Source organism: Brachyhypopomus gauderio, unplaced genomic scaffold (assembly GCF_052324685.1).
Source record: "Brachyhypopomus gauderio isolate BG-103 unplaced genomic scaffold, BGAUD_0.2 sc34, whole genome shotgun sequence".
In the NCBI taxonomy this organism is placed as follows: domain Eukaryota; kingdom Metazoa; phylum Chordata; class Actinopteri; order Gymnotiformes; family Hypopomidae; genus Brachyhypopomus; species Brachyhypopomus gauderio.
The window spans coordinates 543,286-565,000 of record NW_027506866.1 but is presented as its reverse complement, the minus strand read 5'-3'; the positions used below and the strand labels follow the sequence as shown (position 1 = coordinate 565,000).

General features: G+C 40.2%; 2 protein-coding genes and 1 long non-coding RNA gene across 4 annotated transcripts in view; 1 reads left to right on the top strand and 2 right to left on the bottom strand.

Annotated features, from left to right (window-relative positions):
- The window catches only part of LOC143485466 (uncharacterized), an 11,115-nt gene extending 6,592 nt beyond the window's left edge, over positions 1-4,523 (bottom strand). Inside the window, exons 1-5 of the mRNA XM_076984908.1 lie at positions 3,880-4,523; positions 3,271-3,405; positions 2,888-2,980; positions 2,592-2,672; positions 1,941-2,052 (exon numbers count right to left, since the gene is read on the bottom strand). Coding sequence (XP_076841023.1) covers positions 1,941-2,052; positions 2,592-2,672; positions 2,888-2,980; positions 3,271-3,405; positions 3,880-3,967 — 509 coding nt within the window. The 5' untranslated portion in view covers positions 3,968-4,523. The remainder of the gene's footprint in view (positions 1-1,940; positions 2,053-2,591; positions 2,673-2,887; positions 2,981-3,270; positions 3,406-3,879) is intronic.
- The window catches only part of LOC143485399 (uncharacterized), a 54,644-nt gene extending 35,420 nt beyond the window's left edge, over positions 1-19,224 (top strand). The window contains exon 3 of the long non-coding RNA XR_013122868.1: positions 19,151-19,224. This is a non-coding gene — a long non-coding RNA (uncharacterized LOC143485399). The remainder of the gene's footprint in view (positions 1-19,150) is intronic.
- On the bottom strand, positions 6,366-10,636 carry LOC143485385 (uncharacterized). 2 transcript variants are annotated; one of them, XM_076984814.1, is made up of 8 exons: positions 10,473-10,636; positions 9,161-9,329; positions 7,898-8,601; positions 7,295-7,345; positions 7,128-7,172; positions 6,969-7,033; positions 6,784-6,892; positions 6,366-6,675 (listed from the first exon to the last, which is right to left on the bottom strand). In XM_076984814.1, exons 1-8 carry the CDS (start codon positions 10,476-10,478, stop codon positions 6,403-6,405), a joined length of 1,422 nt encoding a protein of 473 aa, XP_076840929.1. In that variant the 5' UTR covers positions 10,479-10,636; the 3' UTR covers positions 6,366-6,402. The 2 variants fall into 2 exon arrangements, with proteins under 2 accessions (XP_076840929.1, XP_076840930.1); XM_076984815.1 differs by having other exon boundaries at positions 7,916-8,601.
- Positions 19,225-21,715: the final 2,491 nt, after the last annotated feature.

Sequence of the window (21,715 nt, the reverse complement as noted above, 5' to 3'; positions counted from 1 at the left end):
ACCTCTGCCATGAACTCAGACCTCCATCACTTCAAAGTCAATTTGGTAAAAGCTAAACTTTGCAGAGGAGTGACGTGTTCTTTTACCTCCAGTGACGTATGTAGGGTTTGTTCTTACACCACCTTATAAAAGTATACAATGAGGTTTCATTCCCCTACTAGAGGATATAGACTGTACATGTTCACCCCTACTAGAGGATATAGACAGTACATGTTCACCCCTACTAGAGGATATAGACTGTACATGTTCACCCCTACTAGAGGATATAGACCGTACATGTTCACCCCTACTAGAGGATATAGACTGTACATGTTCACCCCTACTAGAGGATATAGACCGTACATTTACCCCTAGTGAGGACTTTAAAGGATGAAGGTCTGTGGAGTTGCCCAGGGAACCTCGCAGTCCTGGAACTGAAAGGTCACACATCCCTCTCAGTGGAGCCAGAGGAGCCAGCAGCTGAGAGACAGTGATAGAGTGAGTGAGTGTGTGAGTGTGTGTGTGTGTGTGTGTGAGAGAGAGAGAGAGAGAGAGAGAGAGAGAGAGAGAGAGAGAGAGAAAGAGAGAGAGAGAGAGAGAGCTTTAGCAGAATGGCACACACTATTTAGCTTTCTTTCTCCTTTCTGCTCAACTTTAGGCGACTGCTATCCTAAATCTTTTGATATATTTCGATGAGCAAATAATTGTTCAATTCATTTCAGTGTTCTTAGAAACACAGCAGTCAAGAATGTGTAGAATGGAAGAGAAAGTGTGACAAATATAACTGCTGTGTAACAAAATACATTTTAGGGTACACAGATCCAAACTCACTCTTGGGGCCTTCAGTCCCTCTGGTTCCTTCTTTTTTTTCTCCTTCTTCTTCTTCTTCTTCTTCTTCTCCTTGTTCTTTGTGGTTCCTGTGGAGGCGGAGCCTGAGATGGCAGAGGCAGTCCGGCCGTGGTGAGCACGCTCCCGCTCCTGGGCCACTAGTTGGCGGTAGTGCTCATCACAGGGGTGGTCCCAGGTGGACTGGCCCGTGGAGAAGTTGAAGTAATAAACTTCTCCAGTCACATCCTGACTGGAGAGTAGGAAAGGGAGACAAGCTCATCACATAGATAAACACACACATAAAAACACATGACATGTAGACAAGCCTAGGTTCTCCAGCACAGGACTGTCCACAAAGGTGTCAACAGGACAACATCTGAAACACTGAGTGGTGCTCTGGGTCTCATTGCTCAGATTAATAGTGCCAGAAGGCCAAGTCTACAAGCAAATCTGCTGCACAGAGTGATGAAATATTAATTTTATACTTTGCAATTGTTAGTTTCGGGGACAACTAACATTAAATATCTCCTGGATGCAAACCATTTGAATACAGAATCCAAAAATGATTTCATATGTTAAAATGTGTCTGATCTTTCATGTCACATCAAACTCCCCAACTTCAAAAAAATCATCTTCTGCCTGTTATATTTTCTCTTGCCCAATCTTATTTCCCAGTCAAATTATTCAGTCTTCTCCAGACTTGCAGTTCCATGGTCTTTAAAAAAAGTTGGGCTGTCTAATTTGCTCATCTAATCACCTAGGTCATAAGTGATTTAATGCCCACTTCTTGCAAGCTTCCAGAGAGTTCGTGTGACATTATGACACTCACAATAAAGTCCTGATGCATCCTACTTATATAAATGGTATTTAAAATTATAACTGAGTTATAGGGGACAAAGGGCCTTGGTACGTCAGGTAATCGAGAACCTGAATGAACGAGCCAGCATGAATGAGACGTAGAGTTCTTGGAATGGAAGCCATTCCTCAATTAAGGGCACATTAGAGTATGCTTGGATTTTTCTAAAAGGAACCAACGCTCACACCAACGCTCACACCAACGCTCACGGCTCTGTGTGTAAGGATAAGAAAACTGTTTCATTATGGGTGACTGTATGAGAATGAGCTTGTCCTACCAGGGTTTCCATTCAGGAGGTAGTGGGGCTACAGCCACCTCTCTGGCCAGCCATAGGAGCTCTGGCTCCCTCTCAGGGTCAATGCCAATTTGTCTGGCAAAATCATGGACCTCTGAGGAGCAATACAGATAAGAAGAATATACCCACAATAAGTATGATATTTTCAAATCAAGACAAAATCCCACAAATTCAAATATTTAAGTCCATAATGCATGGAGATTGATTCTATGTTATAAAGTGTAGCTATAGCTTGGACGAACATACACGAGTCCCAACTGGAACTGTGTTGTTAATATTATTATTATAATATTATTATATATTATTAAGTTATTATGTCAATGTTATAATTTAGTTTTTAAATGGTGGAACTGTTGTAGCTTGTAGACTTTATCAATGGTGGATATTAAATACCATTTCAGTAACATATATTAAAGTTCAGGGCCGGAGTTCAGGGCCACTTTTTCAGCCCGGGAGTTTCATGCCCAAATCCGGCCCAAAATTATTTTTCCATCCCAATCGGCCCAAACTAGAGATTGACATGAGCCGGCCCATCGAGAATCCTCCCGAATCTCCCGATTAGCCACTCCGGCTCTGTTAAAGTTTTATCCAGGGTCCTAAACTGTAACAGGTAGTATGCGACAGCTAATGTACCTTGTTCAGATGGGATATAATTCTCATCATAATCCTCTTCCAGGATCAACTGGTCTCCAAATGGTCTCTGAAGGGCATCTGCTGTCATGTTGATTGAACATTAAGAAAAAGATTATGAATAACAGTGCAGTAGACAGATCACCTCGCCATATTGTCTCTAAACTCTCCGTGGTACTGTTCGCTAGGCTAACCTAACTAACTAGCCAATAATAGAATTCCATAGCAATAATAGCGTCCACAGCAACCGTAGCATTCCACACAAAGCAACGTTATAACCAAAATACCCAAATACCCACCAGCAGGCTGGAGGTTGACTGGATCCATCTGTTTCAGGACCTCGCCTTGAACATGGGGCTGAGCAAGGTGTCTCTGCCTCTCCATGTCAGGGCCTAAATGCAAAACACCAACCCAGGGCACAGAGGAATGTGTACTGTTAAGATCATCAGGTCTATAAGAAGGGCTACAGTGCCATTTGAATTCATTACAATGTTGAATATGTCATGTCATATTTTCTGATAAAACTGATGTTTTACTGGTCAGGTCATGTGCAGAAAGCTGATGGTTCTGCACCTCTGCCAGTCCTTACAAACAAATGTAATAAATGTTTTTTTCTACTTCATCATGCATGGTTACATTTGGTTTGTTGAATACGCATGTAATCTTCAGTGTTACACAGTACCAGTGTGGAGTGGTCCTTCTACAGGGATGTTAACATGGCCGACATCTGAGGGTCCCGCCGTCCTTCTGTGAGGGAAGGGTGCTGGTCCACAGGGATCCGTGTGGATCACTGTCGCTTGGGGGTTGTAGGGCACACCTGAAAATCCCACAGCAGGTAAAGTGAAACCCAGCACGCCTCCCAGTGAGGCTCAAAAACCTTGTAAGTGTTTCCCAATGAACAAGTGATTATAAGAAGGGCTATGGTGCCATGTGATGTCATTAGAATGCTTAAGAATTTGTGATGTCATGTTAGAAATCTGTTTCTTTTTAAAAATGTTTATTTTTATTTGCTTTTTCCATGGTCAAAGAAATCAAAGAAATAACCCATGGTCTATTAATTATATTATCCTGTACCATGTGTAAATGTAAAATAAAGATCTTGACAGTTGACAGTAGAATAAATATACATGTTATTTTTCTGAACCTTAGAAACCTACTACATAAATGTGTATATTTAATTTTTAATTATTATGAATAAGCCTATGGAAATCCATACTCATAAGAACTAAATATACTGTCTTACATAGAAGTATAAAATTATGTATAGTATATGAAAATGTATTTTTCTCACCATGAGTGGTAAAACCTGGTGTGTCTATGAAGTTCTTCTGTTCCTGTCCAGGCCTTGGCTGGTCGGTTCTCCTGTGGAAAAAACTCATTCTCAAGATAAAAAATTAGAAAGAATAGAAAGATAGAAAGATATACAACAAATAGAAAGATCTGCGATTGTAAATTAGATATTATTTGTAAGATTTGTAATGTTTGTAAGTATTGTAAATCACAGCAAAATGTCATGCGACTACTTCTCAGCTTTTCAGCATCGAAATTGAAATCCAAACATTCCACCTTCCCAACCAAACATTCTAATCCAAACATTCCAAAGTTGAGTAGCACGTCATATCACAATTTCCTATTTTTTTAACCAAAACACCAAATCAGCCAGGCTGCTACAATAACCTGATGCAGCCTGGCTTGTACCCAAAGGGTTCATACCAGAGACCGTATATATATCAGTAGCGAACCGTGACCATTAAAAGTGGGCCCCCCTTTCCTAATTAACTGCAATAAATAAAAAATAAAAAACTGAGACGACAGTACAGCTTTAGAAACGCAATAAACAATAATATCTGTACTAGATAACTTTTTAAGCAAAATAAGGTTCCAACAATATGGTCCACAGCTCCGTGATCCTCTTTGTAAACAACGCGCACGTCAGCTAGCGTCGCCACAGCGGGCCAAGAGTACCTGGCTGCAGACCTCCAGCAGGAGGCACCTCCACGCTGGGGCAGGAAGTGACGCAGCTCCACGCTGGGGCAGGAAGTGACGCACCTCCACGCTGGGGCAGGAAGTGACGCACCTCCACGCTGGGGCAGGAAGTGACGCACCTCCACGCTGGGGCAGGAAGTGACGCAGCTCCACGCTGGGGCAGGAAGTGACGCACCTCCACGCTGGGGCAGGAAGTGACGCACCTCCACGCTGGGGCAGGAAGTGACGCAGCTCCACGCTGGGGCAGGAAGTGACGCACCTCCACGCTGGGGCAGGAAGTGACGCACCTCCACGCTGGGGCAGGAAGTGACGCAGCTCCACGCTGGGGCAGGAAGTGACGCACCTCCACGCTGGGGCAGGAAGTGACGCACCTCCACGCTGGGGCAGGAAGTGACGCACCTCCACGCTGGGGCAGGAAGTGACGCAGCTCCAACGTGAGGCTGGAAACGGAGACACGTCTGGCGAAACGGGTGTCCTTGTATGGATTTACGATTCAGATTTACATAAATAATATTTTGCTTCGCGTTTATGTTAATCTATGTATCGATTTATTAACGTGGGGCTGGAAACGGAGACACGTCTGGCGAAACGGGTGTCCTTGTATGGATTTACGATTCAGATTTACATAAATAATATTTTGCTTCGCGTTTATGTTAATCTATGTATCGATTTATTAACGTGGGGCTGGAAACGGAGACACGTCTGGCGAAACGGGTGTCCTTGTATGGATTTACGATTCAGATTTCCATAAATAATATTTTGCTTCGCGTTTATGTTTATCTATGTATCGATTTATTAACGTGGGGCTGGAAACGGAGACACGTCTGGCGAAACGGGTGTCCTTGTATGGATTTACGATTCAGATTTACATAAATAATATTTTGCTTCGCGTTTATGTTTATCTATGTATCGATTTATTTTTATTTATATTTTATAAAAGATCTATGATATTAGCAGAGCCTAGATGAATGGAACTCAATGCTAGAAATACAGATTAAAAACAGCTAGCTAACTATCCACTGGGCCAGGACAGATGAACGTATTGTGCTTAAAAGCAAAAAAAACAACAACTTTCCTCTATATTTCAATGTAGTAAACAGGTTTAGGCAGTAAAGACGCTAGTGTATTAGTGCTACTGTGAGCTCACTGGTGCTGGAGAGGCACCCAGATCATGTTAAGGTTTAAAACGATTAAAAACGTTAAATAATATTTGTTACTGAAACACTAGATATTGTTGTGTTGAGAAAATTGCTCAAACTAACCCATATGATTCTAAAAAGTGGGTATTCTCTTCTCTATTAGAGATTCTGATATTATTTTGTATATTATCTGTAATGTTGATCGGTTGTTCAATAAAACAGTATAATAAAAATTTGTGGTTTTCGTCTGTAATTTGTGTTTTTGTAAAACAACTATAAAACTGTGTGTACATACACACCCTTGTTACCCATGCCAATTCATTAAGACTTTTGTTTTTCAGCAAATTTGCATATCTTGAGCAGCTATTTGTTAATTGAAAAGCCAATTGTATGACACTCTTACACTACCTAATATTAAATAAAACGAAAGTCAGTCAGATTCAGAAATGCAATATGCTGTTCTTCCTTTAGACTTACATTTGCATATTAGCAGGAAAACTGCAAGTGCATCTTTACAGTTATTTTCTCACCCATCTTTATAACCAAGTATTTTTGGCAGTATATTTCATTAAACAGGCCATTACATTTACAAAACGGCAACCCCCTCACCACCCTAACAGGCACACAATCAATAATATCAAGGTTTTTTTTTTACTTTTTATTAAATGTTTGATACACATTGTATTTTGTCATTTATTTAAAACCATGGCATTGACACAGAGACCCTGTTTGTCAACACATGCTTCCAAAAACAATTCCATGTCCTCTCCATATTCAAATTGGAACATGAACGGTTCCTTGGTCTCTGGGCCATCTCCCTTCATAAGCTCAATGAGGGAATCTTTCCGGTCTTCCTCAGTCTGTGTCAAATATATTGGCATTGTTACATGCCCCTGTAACTGTGTGCGGTTCTGGCTGATCCATTTCACAGCTGTGGAAAGGTCCCTTACAACCGCTGGCTCCTTCAACAGAAAAATAATCAGTACAGTCTTAGTGAAAATCAGAGTGTGTTGCCATAGTTACATTATGTGGAATTGCAATTCAGGTTAGAGATTCTGTACTGCACTGACCTGATCAACTTCTGCACGCTTGCGTTTTTTAAGTTTTGAGACCGGCACATGGTGGCCTTGCAGGACAGCATTGGATTCCTCTGTCCAATGAGCAAAGAGTTTGCCAAAGCTTGAAAATAGAAAAGTCCTGATATTGGTTACACTTCTAACATTAAGGCATTTTTCTCAAAGCAATCAAATCATACCTGTCAAGTTCAAAGTTTTCCATTAAAAGCAGGCACCACCATTTCCGCAATGAGGGCATGTCATTCTGTAAACATACAAAAGTATTGTAGTAGTAAAATTTGCTACATTTGAACATCTTTTGTACAATTGATCCTCTTTAATAGTTCCAAGTTACTTACAATTGTGTAGTCAAAAGGGGCATCCAATGCCACATACAACGCAGACTGCAATTTAAACACATGGAAGTTTGTATTATATATTATAATTTGGACAACTACAATATAATATTACTATATTATAGTTCAAAAGTTTAAAACCAAAATGAATTACATATAACATGTCGTACCATTAGCATGAAGATCCCACAGTCAAGCCCATAGTCTTGGCTTGGAAACCCCTGTAGAAACAATAAACAAAAATCCAATATAAAATGTATGGGGAGAGATTATTGTCATTAGCAATCATGTTACACACACGAACACACACACACACACACACGTAGACGGTAGTGTAGTGTAGATGGAATTTTTTTTTCTTTGAATATGTACCGCACACTCCGCTCGATGGCAATGGTGTCTGTAGATATTGAATCCTCTGTCAACAGTGGCGAGTCAGGTGTGGCGTCTTTCCCTGTCCTGAAGATATCCCTTTGTGTTTGAAACAAATGCCATTTTGCGATGCATTTATGAACACAAGAGGCCCGTGGCTTAGCACAGGGACAGTGCCAGGTGTTCCTTGTTGAATTATATGTGACAAATATTCTGCCAAGCCGGCAAAAGCTGTGTAGCTCAGCCTCATGAATAGAGAAGCAAATTTGTGACTGAGAACCACCAAAATCCACCAACACAGAAAGTGGTACATGTGCCATCTCAGCAGCTTTTTGCTTATTGATGCATGTCTTAACTTTGGCCTCCCCAAAAAACTTGCGTGACACCATTTCCTTTAGTACCTCTTGCATAAGGTGTACCTCAGTTGGTTTTGCATCCGAATAATCCACAGAGCGGATGTGTTCACACAAGCTACGATGTAGTCTGCTCCGTTGAGCCAGCAAATGATACTGTCGGCATTCCTCCATCTCGCATCTGATCTGATGATCTATCCCCCAAGTTTTTCTTTGCACATGTACTGGCACAGAAAACCCATGACCAGTTCTCTGAACAGCAAATAATCCATTTTTTTCATCCACACACAAACACTTCAAATGTGAAGCTTGTGTAATGTCTTTTGTTACATCTGTGTGTTTTCTAGATATGTGTGTGTTCAAGTTCTTCTTCTGAAGAACAAGACTGCAGTGAGGACATTGTACTGTGGATAGATGTGAAACAATCACAGGAGCTATAGGTGGACTAGCTATAGGTGGACTTGCATATGAATGTTCCACATGTACTAAAAGAGGAGCAGAGGGAGGAGGGGCCACTGGAGGCACCACAGATGCAAGCTTGGTATTTGATGGGGAAGGTACATTCAAAGACTGGTGTGAAGACAGAGAAGAGATCCTTGCTGGAGAAGATAAAGGTAGTGTGTTCAAAGACACCTCACACAAACACAAGTGTTTTTCCATATCATTCCGGCGTATTACTGTGTTCTGGCAGAAAGGACAGTGAAAATGACCCTCTGTCCGGCATGATAATCTGCATTTTAACAGATGTTTGTCTGTAAGATAAAAAAAGAAACATTTTAAAGCATGATGGGAGTAAAATTAAACATCTCTGAAAACCAGAAATAATTACGGTAAATGTGTTTTGTGAAATGTAATTCAGACAATGGCTATGGAAAAGGTCAGAGTTTTAGGGTTGTTTCCAGCTGTATTTACATATTATAACCATATTCTATATTTTTGTATCCTTCGTCTAACTTTCCACAACTCTATCACAGAACTCTTGAAAGCATCTTTCCAACCATGGTGCTACTAGTAGTGGAGTCAATTATCCTGGTGTGTGTGATTTGGAATGTGATTGGTTGAACCTGAGAAAGTTTATAATGTTTACTCTAAGGGGCTCATTACTTATCTAAAAGAGGTATTTCACTAATTATATCATTTTTCAGATTATAATGTGTAAAACCATCTGGAAAGTTAGACATTTATTTACATTTTGGTATAACGTGGCAAAACGCAAGGATTTCAGTAGGATATGAATTCTTTCTATAGGCTCTGTATGCACATTTAAAAGAACATGGATGATGATTGAAAATAAAGATAAGCTTTGCGTACCTTTGTATTTTATCCCATTCTTGATATGGGCATCCACATGTCTGTTGATCTTCCCCTTTGTTGTTGGTTTGAAGGTTGGGCAAAGAGGACAGTGAAACAGTTTTCTGCAACATGTGTTGCATTCTTCGATGTCCGGTTGTACACCAGCATCACAGATAGAAGGGTGCATCTAAAACCCAGTGATTAATAAGATTAATTGGACATTTATTTTATTGAAATGTTATAATGTTATCATTCTAAGGTCAGCAATATATACAATATATGAAACATTTTATATTTACACCTAACAAAAAACTACAGTATTGCAGCATACAGAGGGTAGTGCATGAGGTTTCATGCAACTGTGTCCATCAAAATCCCAAACGGATATGCATTCCCATAAATTTCAAATTCACTGACTTAATATAATCTGAAGATCCTTAAAAAATTTCCATTTGTAAAGCAATATTAAATTACCTGGAAATATTTATATTGTTTTAAAACATGGGATAACTAGGGTGATGTATATGGATCAGCTTATGACACTAAAGTAACATGACCTAGACCTATTATTTATGCACACAAATAAACCTATTACAATACACGTATGTTGTGCCAATAAAATTAATATACTGACATGATTGTCCATCTAAATATTAATTACAGCAACATTGGTTTGACTAAGTCACAGGGTTGCCAACTCTCAAACACACGCATTTGACCGTCTTCACCAGTGGTGTAGTCCTAAAAAAATAAGTGGGGGGGTCGCGTGATGGCGAGTGTAAGTTGTTGAGCGGGGGGTGGCGAGTGTAAGCCACAAATTAAGTATTATATCGCAATAAATCGATCGCCAGTGGTTGGCGAATTACTAACGCGTCAAGTTTAAACCTAGCTTTGAACGTAACAGTCTTAGCAAGAACAACACCGGTAACAAAATAACATTTTTAACACCGGTTAAAATAAGTGAGGGGACGGCGTCCCCCGCCCCCCAACTACACCCCTGGTCTTCATACGCTCACACGCCATACATCCGATTTCTCACGCCGGAAAAAAATCTAGTTTATTTACCTCTGATCCATATGTATGATTCAATGAGTTACTAGTTCACTCTGGCGGCAACACCTGGTGATCGATCGATCTCAATATAATACTTAATTTGTGTCCATTTTACACCCCCGGTAATGTTCGCCAACCTTTGGCCAACGTTACCCTACCTAGCTAACAAACAGGTCTCAATAGGCTTTATTTTTTATTTAGCTTTTATTCACTCAAGCTGTAGATTTCAATAAAATATATACTAATTAAATAAACTATTTTACCTTAAGATACTCACCTTCATTCAAAAGTAAGGAAAACCTTGAGACGGGTCTGGCTGCAGCGAGGTACTCTTGCTTGAAAACTTTACTATTGTACTGTTGTAATTTCGTCACTTCCTGCCCCAACATGGAACTGCGTCACTTCCTGCCCCAGCGTGGAGGTGCGTCACTTCCTGCCCCAGCGTGGCCCGTCTCCAGCTCCAGCGGGCGGAAATTATCATACAGTTAAGCCCGCCCACTAAGAGGGAAGATATGATTGGTCAATTTTACTGTCATTTGAAACTAGGTGCACGCGCGACTTCGTCGTTTGGTGTAAGGATGTAACCATATTTCCGGTTGGTATGCGGAAGTGCAGATGTTTATGGCCGAGTCTATGAAATTCACAAGGTGCCTGTTGGAGTTCCCGAAATTTACCGTCAACGATGTGCGTCGTATTGTCAGAGCATCAAGTACAACGCCACAGAGTACACTTGAAAAGGGTTTCAAGTTCTACGTTTCATCCTACCTCTGCAATTGTGAAGGTAAGTGGCTGACGCTAGTTAGCTAGCTAGCCTGAGGTGGCAGTCTAATGAAGTGATGTTGTTTTTAGTAACGAACCGACCTGTCCTAGTACTAGAAATGCCTTTTAAAAACATGTTTGTATTTCTGATGGAAGTATCAGGCAAAAGTAAGGCTATCGAGATAACAGTGAGGGCTCACTGCTACAGATCTATGAAGAAAACAGATACGCCACACCAGCTGAGAGTAGGACTGGTTAAAATGACACGAGTTCTGTTCAGTGTCACGTTCAAAGTTCTGTTGAACAAGTTCAAAAGTTAGTTCAACACAAGTTCAATCTTTTATCCTTGCTCTTACTTCACGTAAGCTGTGATAGCCATAGGCATTGGTTTTCAAAGCTTACAATGGTAGCCAAATGCAGAGTAGCTGAGTGGGAATCATTAGCAGTCTCTTTTGCCTATAGTAAACAAATGGGAGTTTATTTTACAGTTCGAGCTATTGTTATCTACCTCTATGACTCAAAAGCAGAATATAGTCCACCTCAGCTATTCTTCAAACTGCATTTTCTAAAATCTGTCAATCTGTCTTTCAAATCTTTTATCTTCTTTATTAACATATGGCTTCAACACTTACACCTATTAACATATTCTGATAACACTCTTCAAGAAGCAGTTGAAGTAAAACCTGCACTGTTCTGTTGTTGGTGGTGGAAACAACAAAATAATATAAATATAAGTAGGCCTGTTTCACTCCTATGTGTAAGCATTTCATCTGGAGTGAAAATGAAGTTTAAATCTAAAATATATTTTATAGTTTATAGTTGCTCAGTGAACTAGTAGATTGAACCATGCACAACACTGTAGAATAGAAAGACAATATAGCCAAGTGTTTTAAGAGTGATGCAAAACAGCACAAACGTTACATGAGACAATAGACAAGTGACATTCACCACTAACAACATGATGGGACAGAAATTGCGCCTATTGACATTGCTGAAGTCTTCTTTTCAAGATATTACATTTAGCCTCTTGTGTATTTCAGATGACATTACGTGATTCAATGCCAGTTGTGCTCATTAACAGCAACTGCTCTTGTGTTGCTGGTTGCGGAATCTGCAACCACTTGGTTGCATTGCTTTTCCAGACTGCTCATTATTCTGAATCTGGCATGTCTGTCGTGCCTCCTGTCCTTTCATGCACACAGACAGAACAGAAGTGGCATAAACCACCAACAATGGTTTGTCTTATTTCATTATTTAATGTTAGTTAATGTATCACAGTCACTTTACTAACACCATCTTTTAAATTAATAGGGGGTGAAGCCTGGACCCGTGGATGCCATGGTTGTCCTAAAGCCAAAACCAGGTGCTACTACAGCCAGTGGAGTTAGGTATGTAGTACCAAATTTAATAGGCAGATTACAGTGTGTGGTAAAAAAATAAATGCTTTTGATCATCTGATAAGACCCTGTTCTCTTCAAAAGTTAATTTAGCCTCGTTGTACTTCAGATGACATGTGATATGTGATTCACAATCAGTTGTGCTGGTGAACAGATTACAATGTGTAAAAATAAATGTTATTCACTCTTCTTTTAGTACACTTTTCAAGGGCTACAGCGGTGAGCTCCCACACCGGGCCACCCTCAATCCTGGACCAGTCTACGCTGGAATGAAAGCAGATTCTCTTCCACTCATCTGCACAATGAACATCTCTGCATTCTGCAGAAAGCCTGGCAGAAAGGATAATCCGAGGGACACGACAAACAGCACACATGAAGAGGGGACTTGAAATGGAAACGGGGGCCTTAAAGGACTATGCAGTTCTGAAAAACTTGAACTTGACCCACTTGAGCGTCCATCATTTGGGCTTGTTGAAATTAAGTGCCCAAATGCACAAAGCTATGTAGACTGCAAATTCCTCAAAGTGGCACAAGGCCTACACAGATTGAAGGAGAGCCATTGTTATTATTGGCAAATCCAGGGCCAGTTATTGATTACTGGTATGCAGTGGTGTGATTTAGTTATCTGTGCCCATGATGATATTTTTGTGCAGCGAGTTTACAGAGATAGCAGTGTATTAGAAGAGGTGAAAAGGAGGTGTGACGTGTTTTTCTTTAACACTTACATGCCAAAATACCTCTCTATGCCCAAGCAATAGAAAATCATAATGAACTCATGAACAATTAAAACAATTTCAAATTATTCTGTCAATTGTATTACTATTGTATTCATTTCATTTTTACAAATACAGTAAAAGTTAAGAAATACATAATGTTGTATTGTGTTGTCAATTTTACATATAAAAGTGAAAGCATTTTATACTATTTATCATATTGCACTGTACCTTAACATTGCAGCCAATATTTACAGACTAGCATGACCTAAAGCAGGGGTCGGCAAGCTTTTTGACTCGGAGCCACAAAAGCAAAATAATTGGAAATTTATTTCAGTGACGATGACATGTCACTCAAGCGAACCGAAACTAAATACTGGACATTTGTGAAATTCCACCCGAACATTTTTTAAGTCTCAAAAATAATATACGTTAATTAAATACTCATTAATTCTATTCAAAAGCTTAGCTGCATGCGGCTCTGGAGCCGCGGCTTGCCGACCCCTGACCTTAAAGGGATCATTTTAAGGTTGGAGAAAATATAAAATAATAATAAATCACCATCATTCACATTACATCATCTGTCTAATTCTGGATTGAGATTAGCCATTGTTTGCCCAGGCTTTTACCAAGGGGCCATTTTGATAATTCACCAAAAGACAGGCAACAGTAAAAAATTTGGTTTATGCTCCCTGTGATTGAAAGGGGGATCACTGTGCTGAATATTTTATGTTCTTTGACTCTGCGAATCACACGCTCAACATGGACTCTCAGTCTTGCAATGGACTGTGACGTTCTGATCTCTGACCTAGACAGTTGAGCTCTCTTTGACAGAAACGTGGGTATGTGGACTTTGCATGGAACGCAGTCTTCAACAAGGAAACCCTTGTCCACCATGATGGCCATAGATGGGTCAAGGAGGGCCACAATGCCAGACTGCTTTAAGATCTCTTTATCACTGATAGCACCTTGATAAAGAGAAGACACAAAGGTCACTGCGCCATGAGGGGCTATCCCAATCAACCCTTTGAATGTACAGTGTGATTTATAAGTGGAAAACACTTCACTCTGGAGGAGAAGGGAATTTGGAGTTTGACATCTCAGTTCTGTGCAATCTAAAATTATTTGAGTGTCAGCATAGTCCTGAAACACATCTGGGAGGTGAGTTTTCACAGTGTCCACATCTAACCAAATAGAAACAGCTCCCAATACAGTATAAAGGAAGTTGGCCCAGGTGTTAATAATACGACTAACAGTTGACCGATGTATTCTAAATCTGTGGGCCAAATCCTTTTGCATCAGTCCCAATGACAGGTAGTTCATGAAGAGAAAAAACTCATCAATTGGTTGAAGAACCTGGGGAAAAAATACATTATCCTATTGTCATATTACATTATGACTATCAAAACTTCTTTTGATGTAAAGATTAATTTGAAAATGATGACATAACATGCTTTGTATGGACAAGACGAAAACATTTACCGTTGCACTGGCAGAGTGAGGGACCTGATCAGTCTTCTCAACAGTCTGTGCTCTTGTAACCCGTATGATGTGGGTGGCTGGCTCTATTTGCTTCCAAAAGCCCATGAGGTGGGCATGGCTTGCAAATCTGTGGAATATAAAAGTTATATATAAAGTTATATAATGGCTAATTCATTCACAATGTATTTCAGACACCAGAGAAGGCCCATCCGTGTACTGTGTCCTGCCATATTTTTTATTTACCTGGTAAAGAATCGTATGTCATCATCAGAGGCAGAAAACCGCTCCAAACAGAACTTGCTGCTGACAGTTAAGTCTTTGATTTGTTTTCGGAGCCTTGGTATCTCCTCGCGTAGCTCTTCATTTTCATTGAGGGAGAGATCAAGAGCAGCAGGCTCATTACTGACGCAGTAGTCATGTTCATGACACGGTAAGGGGTCATCATCATCATGGTCAGTCTGCATCTCTGTTAGATCAGTGTTGGGTGGACGCTCTGTTCTTTCCCATACTCCAGGTCGTGGAGTTGGAATAGTATAGTTATTCCATTGAAATAGCACAGGAAAAGCTCCAGGTCGCAGTCGTCGTCGTCCAGTAGGATTGGGAGGTTCGAGCAGCGATAAAATATCGCAAACACACACGGGAAGTACTCGTGATAATAAAATGATCTCTCCTGATCTTAACCACCCATTGTTTCTGCAGTTCTGAGTCCTTTGGAAAGGTGTGGAAGCTCAGGTAGGAATTACACCTTGTCGATGCTGTGCACAATGGTACACAGCAGTGGTGGTTGGACCTGCTGTCTGTACGTTGTTGAAACGATACTTTTTTTTGTTTAACTGTCATGTTTAGGACACGTAAACGGACAGGAGATGAAGGAAACTTCCAAGTAAATAACGGTAAATATGCTCGTTACAAGACTGGTGAGGTGAATAGCTAGCACAGTGTACGCTTTCAATGGCTACCGGATGTCAACAACCATCCTAAACTTTTAGCAGAAATTACGTCACTTAACAGCGTGCACATATGCCATTGTCCCCTGATTGTCCTCAGGTATTATTGTTTGTGTGTATTTGTAACTTTCCATATTCCCCAGTAATTGTTCTAGGTAAAGACACTCTTGAACAGTAGAAGCAAGTGCCATATACTCTGCTTCGCATGTGGAAAGTGCAACAGTAGGTTGCTTCTTCGTCTTCCATGAAATAAGTGCGCTGTTCTCACTTAGGCTCACACAGTATCCTGTTGTACTGCGGCGATCACTGGTATCAGCCGCCCAGTCTGCATCGCTGTAGGCTTGTATACCAAGATTCTCAGTGTTGTTTCTCCTAAAGGTTAAACCTTTGTTTGATGTACCTTTAAGGTATCGCAGGACATGTTTCACAGTGACCCATTGCTCCTGTGTAGGCTCAGCTAGGTACTGTGACAGCCTGCTCACCACAAAACTCAGATCAGGCCTAGTGCAGGTTGTCAGGTATATCAGACTGCCCACGGCCTCTCTGTACATTCTGATGTCTGTCATTTTAACTGCATCATCACTGTATTCAAGCTTTTGCTCACAAGGAGTTTCTCTTACCCTACATTCTGACATGTTAAAACGCTGTAGAGTTTTGTTCGTGTACTTTTCTTGTGACATCTTAATACACCCACCAGAAAAATCAAAATGTATACCAAGAAAATGCTTGAGTTGCCCCAAATCCTTCATCTTGAATTGCTGTGCAAGCATCCCTTTCACTCTTTTCAATTAATTTCCATCCCTTGCAGCGATGATTAGATCATAGAACCATACAATTATGATCACTTTCCCTTCTTTTGACTCTTGAGAATATACACAATGGTCAGCTTGGTTTTGTGTGAATCCATTTTCTGTTAAACAATTATGTAAAACCCTATTCCAATTTCGTCCAGACTGTTTGAGTCCATAAAGTGATTTCTCCAGCTTATATACTGTAAGAACGCCGTTTTCACATCCATCTGGTGGACCAGTAAATTTTCCTGTACTGCCTTTTGTAACACAACTCTTATTACTCGTTAGGTCTGCTGTTGGTGAAAACGTTTCCCCATAGTCTACTCCCATTTTCTGGCTGTAGCCCTTAGCGGTAAATCGGGCCTTGTATTGGTCATTCCCATCTACACCAGACTTGATTGCGTAAACCCACCTACCCCCCACGGGTTTCTTGCCCACTGCTAGTGTTGTCGGGGTGAAGGTTTTGTTCTCATTTAGAGATTGGATTTCTTCATCCATTGCTTTTCTCCATTCTTTTGAATTGTCTGATTGCATTGCTTCATCATAAGTCTGTGGAATGCCACACACTGCTCTACAGCAGTAGTCTACTGTGATATGCATTCCATCACTATCCTCGTCTTCAGTTACGTAGTCACCTAGGTAATTTGGTGCCCTTCTATCTCTAGTTGGATTTTTTGTGCTCGAATGGCTGTTTCCTAATCTCCTTGCTGCTTATAGCCACTAACCGTTAGATGGCGAGATTTAAACAAAAACAGGAGCACAAATGTAGCAAGGCTGCCCCCTTGTGGCGCAAAAGAGAATTAAAATGTTCACCAACTGGGATTAAACAAACTAACAAATCCCGCTGCAAGTGTGCGGGACAGAACAAATACATTATTGCTTATGTCATGTTTATCAAAATGTGTTGTACGTATTGTCTGTTGAATTGTCTTACTCTCCAAAACATTTAGACCCAACGCCTGGGTCATTAGATGCAAAAGTGCTGAACATGTCGTCATAATCTCTAAGGCATCATTTTACTTCTTTTTTTTGTCGTTACATTTTGGTAATTTTTTCCTAACTTGATTAAATTATTCGCAGGTGAACATTCAGATACAGTAAAAAAGGGAATTTGTGAAGGTTTAGATCAACCAATGGTCTCAACTACAGGTCAGAGGTGCGTCTCATGAACCTTTACTGTAATTGGCAAACATTTATAGAGGCTAAACACTGCAGTATCACAAAGTCTCATAATGGAAACACAAGGCCATGTGCAGGGTGAACAGCCAAGAAGAGGAGTAAGACTGTGTGGTGTAAGGCTGAGGGGACAAAACAGTGAAATAAGGGCAACAATTGTGGACCATGTTGTACATGTAAGTCATGGTTTTACAATGGCTGAAGCTGGTCACTGGGTGCAGCTGAATATTGGAAGAACAACTGTGTCTGTGTTCAATTGTTCAAACATTTCATAGAGAAAATGTATGTAAATTCAGAAATGTGTATATTCTCTGGAGGCTGTATGTGCTCAGGTTGTTTTGAATGTGTAGAATAAGTTTCTTCTAATTTTGCAGTTTTTCCAGTCAGCTGTCTGTCTTTTCTGAATTTCAATCAGATTTGTTTTTGTCAACAAATTGCAGTGCAAACAATACAGTCAAACAATATTGCTGTACAAAATTGATTCCAGCCCAATTTCTTTCTATCAGTCTCCCACATACAGTCATGTGTAACTTTGTGTTCTGTGTAACTTTGTATTTTGTGTGTAAAATGTATTGTTTCATTTGATATATACCACAGCATGTGCAGCATTCTTGAAATCAAAAGCTTAGCTAGTTTCCATCAGAATGTACTTACAGTCTGCACTGACTGTGACTTGTGACTGTAACGGGCCGCCCAATGGATGGGTTCCCTTTTGAGTCTTGGTCCTCCCGAGGTTTCTTCCTATTCCCCACCATCATAGGGAGTTTTTCCTCACCACTGTCGCCTTTGGCTTGCTCATTAGGGATATGGACCCATAGTATTGTTAACCATGTAAATCCTGTAAAGCTGCTTTGTGACAACATGTGTTGTGAAAAGCGTTATATAAATAAATTTGACTTTGACTTATAGTTGCACTGACAACATGACTAATTATTTTGACTGCCTTTTTCATAGGCAATGGCACACAGACTAGATACTCTGATGGCACTGACAAATTGACTGACCTAAATATTTGCTTTTGAAGCAAAAACAAAGAATTTTGAGTGAATTATGTGCTTTGCAACTGTTTTGAAAATCATGATGAAAGAAATGTACCAGATCGACTGAGAAAAACTGTAAATCAAATCTAGCTACCACCAACTCTCTATCTCCACAAATATGGACTTGTGCTAAAGGGCCGCCCAGTGGAGGATGGGTTCTCTTTTGAGTCTTGGTCCTCCCGAGGTTTCTTCCTAATCTCCACCATCATGTTTTTCCTCGCCACTGTTGCCTTTGGCTTGCTCATTAGGGATCTGGACCCATATGATTGTAAAGCTGCTTTGTGACAACATGTTTTGTAAAATGCGCTATATAAATAAATTTGACTTGACTATCTATCTCTCTCTCTCTCTCTCTCCAGAGATGGGTAGAGGTTCACCAATCTGTCAATATTGCATCTAAATATTTTCTAAAAAGAAGTGCAAATATTTTAGCCAAGACTGTATACAGTTTTATATTATTAGTCAAAAACGTTCTAATCACTTACTTTAAGTCAATACAATGAATAAGATATTAACTGATTTTAAATAAGAACCCTGATTACAAAATGCAAAACAGAATGTGCATTTCCTAGGACATATGTTATGAAGGTTCAGTTGGTGCAGTGAGATTGCTGTTTATCCATTTCTATTCTTATTGTGCTTTATTTCAGACCAACACGTTGTCACTAAGTGGAGGCCACACAATAAAGAGAACGATATGGTGGATCTCCAGCAAGGTCTTCACCCCAAACCTGGCAAAAAGCCTTAACTGGTGTGGCAGGGGACACAAGCGAGTATTAAAACAGACAGCCTGTGGACAGCTTGTTATTGGTGAGTATATTGGAACGACTTACATGTTACATTTTTAGCTTTAGCATGAAGCGCATAGCATTTACGGACTCTTATAGGTCATGTGGTTTTTAAAGTTTTACGGCAAAATGACCGGTAAATAACAACACCTTTGTATATTTTGGAAAATACTACTCCTCCTCCAATTACTTACTATGCTTGTAACCTAATACCTTAAGCCTAGCCTAATAACAGATACATTAGATGATTTATTTCTTACATGCAGTTTAATTAATGTATTCAGGGTAATATAGCTGATAAATGTGTAGCCCTTATGCCTCTTTAACAAGAATAGTAATAATATTCTACATTTTGACACACAGCTGCCGCAGTGAAGAACCCAGCGCTACCCGCTCCCATGAAAACAGAGGCTGAAAAATGCCTAAAAGACTACCTCCACCTGGCACCAGCAAGACGCTCATCTTTAATTTGTTAATTACACGTTTGTTGCATATTGTTGATTTTCTGTTAAATAAACATGTTAAATGAAAATCCCTTTCACTTAATTTTGTTTTGTGGTAATAATATTAATAATATTAATTACATAAAATAATATAGCATAATTTTCCAGTGTATATTTCTGTTTGAGTCTTTAGGCTTCTTAGTGGCTCATACGATCTCGCTGCTTGTGTATTTCATAGCTTTAACTTAGGGAGGAAGAAGAATATAAAATCTAGCTTTAAATGTAATTCAATCTGGTTTGATTTTAAATGCCACATTCAGGTACGTTCAGATTCTGCATTTTAGCTATACTGTACATATAAGTCTGGAATGCAGCGTATGAACGTCATTTTGGCATCCAAGCCTGCCGTTTAAAAGACGTACTGCAGATGAATAAACGCCGTATTAAATAGTCTAGGAGAGATCTCATAAGCGTCTCCGAGACGCAGGCGCGATCATGACGCAGCCAGGTAGGTCTGTAATGCAGCTGCTGGAGGTCTTTCACGATCCACCACAGACTATCAGAGACGTGTTGGCGATGAGCACGTTACATCCAGCAGAGTCTCTGAGATGTACATGTGCTATCAGTTTATCCTTCTATACAACGCCCTTCACCAAGCGTTCGGCTGAAGAATTAAAAGCATAAAGGAGTTTGTAGTGGACAGACCCAATTTTAGGGTTCGTACGGCTGCTTGAAATACTTGGAAATACTTTCATTTTAATGTTGCATTTTCCAGATTAAAAAAAGCTATTGGCTAAAGCATTTGAAGATGCTTGAAATGAACTGTGTTTCGTTTCGCAACAAATAGCTATTTGACTGAATGGTTCGCTTATATAACGTTACAAATATATAAGTTACAAATACATAAGAAATGTACCAATCTCTTGTAATTCCAGCGGTAAACGCGAGAGTGCATTAAGACGTTAAGATTGTGTGCTTTGAAAATAAACTACCATTAAATAAAATATTGCTAGTTTGTTAGGTAAGGTAGAGCTACTGGATTAAATCCTACCCAAACGAGCATATATCTTAACTACATATTAATACGCCAACGTGATCGTTTGGGGGGGGGGGGGTGGTTAGGTAATAGCTAGCGAGCGAATTAGAGAAAAAGCAAAACTGTAGCTGGCTACCCAAACACGCACATTTAAAACGGTGCTGTTGTTTTGTGTATTGTTTTGAAATCGACCTTATATTTGATCTTATATGCTAATAAAGCAGCGCTGCGTAGCGCGTTGTGGCGCCTGTTACCACGTTACACTCGTAGAATTCGAATTGAGCTTCCATGGAAACCGCTAGTTTACATTACGCGTTGTCATAGTGATGTGCAAACAGAACAACATTTACGGTCGACTACGAATGAATTCCGTGTCATTTTCTTCTGCTTTTTATTCAAAACGTTTGTTCTGAGGTTAGTTAACCCAGATAACTAAATAAGATATTCAGATTGGTTAAATCTCTACCACCTGGTCCATGGCGTACTTTGACTCCATGGCTACAAGCAGCAGTTTCCTCAGCATGGACGACTACCGTCTAGTGCAGCACGAGGTCCTCTGCTCTGCCTCCAACAGATACGAGGTGCTGGAGTTCCTTGGCCGCGGGACTTTTGGCCAGGTGGCCAAGTGCTGGAAGCGCGGCACCAGTCAATCTGTCGCCATCAAGATCCTGAAAAATCACCCTGCCTATGCCCGCCAGGGCCTGATCGAGGTGGGGAAATTATGGTAGATTTAAAAGAGGTTTTGAGAATCAATGTGTCAGGGCTGGCTCGGCTGCCACTCCCTCTACCACCAGGAGTTGCGGGACGTAATCAGCAATGATCCGTTTCAGCTGTCTGAAGTTTTGTTTATTGTTTTACCGTGCTCTCACGGCTTATATTGTTTCTCTTTTCACACGTCAAGTACCTCCCTGTACTCCCGCGTTACACAATTGTAGCCCTGATTGTGAT

Bases quoted from the DNA above. Each gene is read 5' to 3' on its own strand.
- LOC143485385 (XM_076984814.1), bottom strand. The intron at 8,602-9,160 runs GTACGCAAAGCT...TTTATCTTACAG, and splicing joins GAATGGGATAAAATACAAAG to ACAAACATCTGTTAAAATGC. The intron at 7,346-7,897 runs GTACTAAAGGAA...TTGTTTCTACAG, and splicing joins AGGTACACCTTATGCAAGAG to GGGTTTCCAAGCCAAGACTA.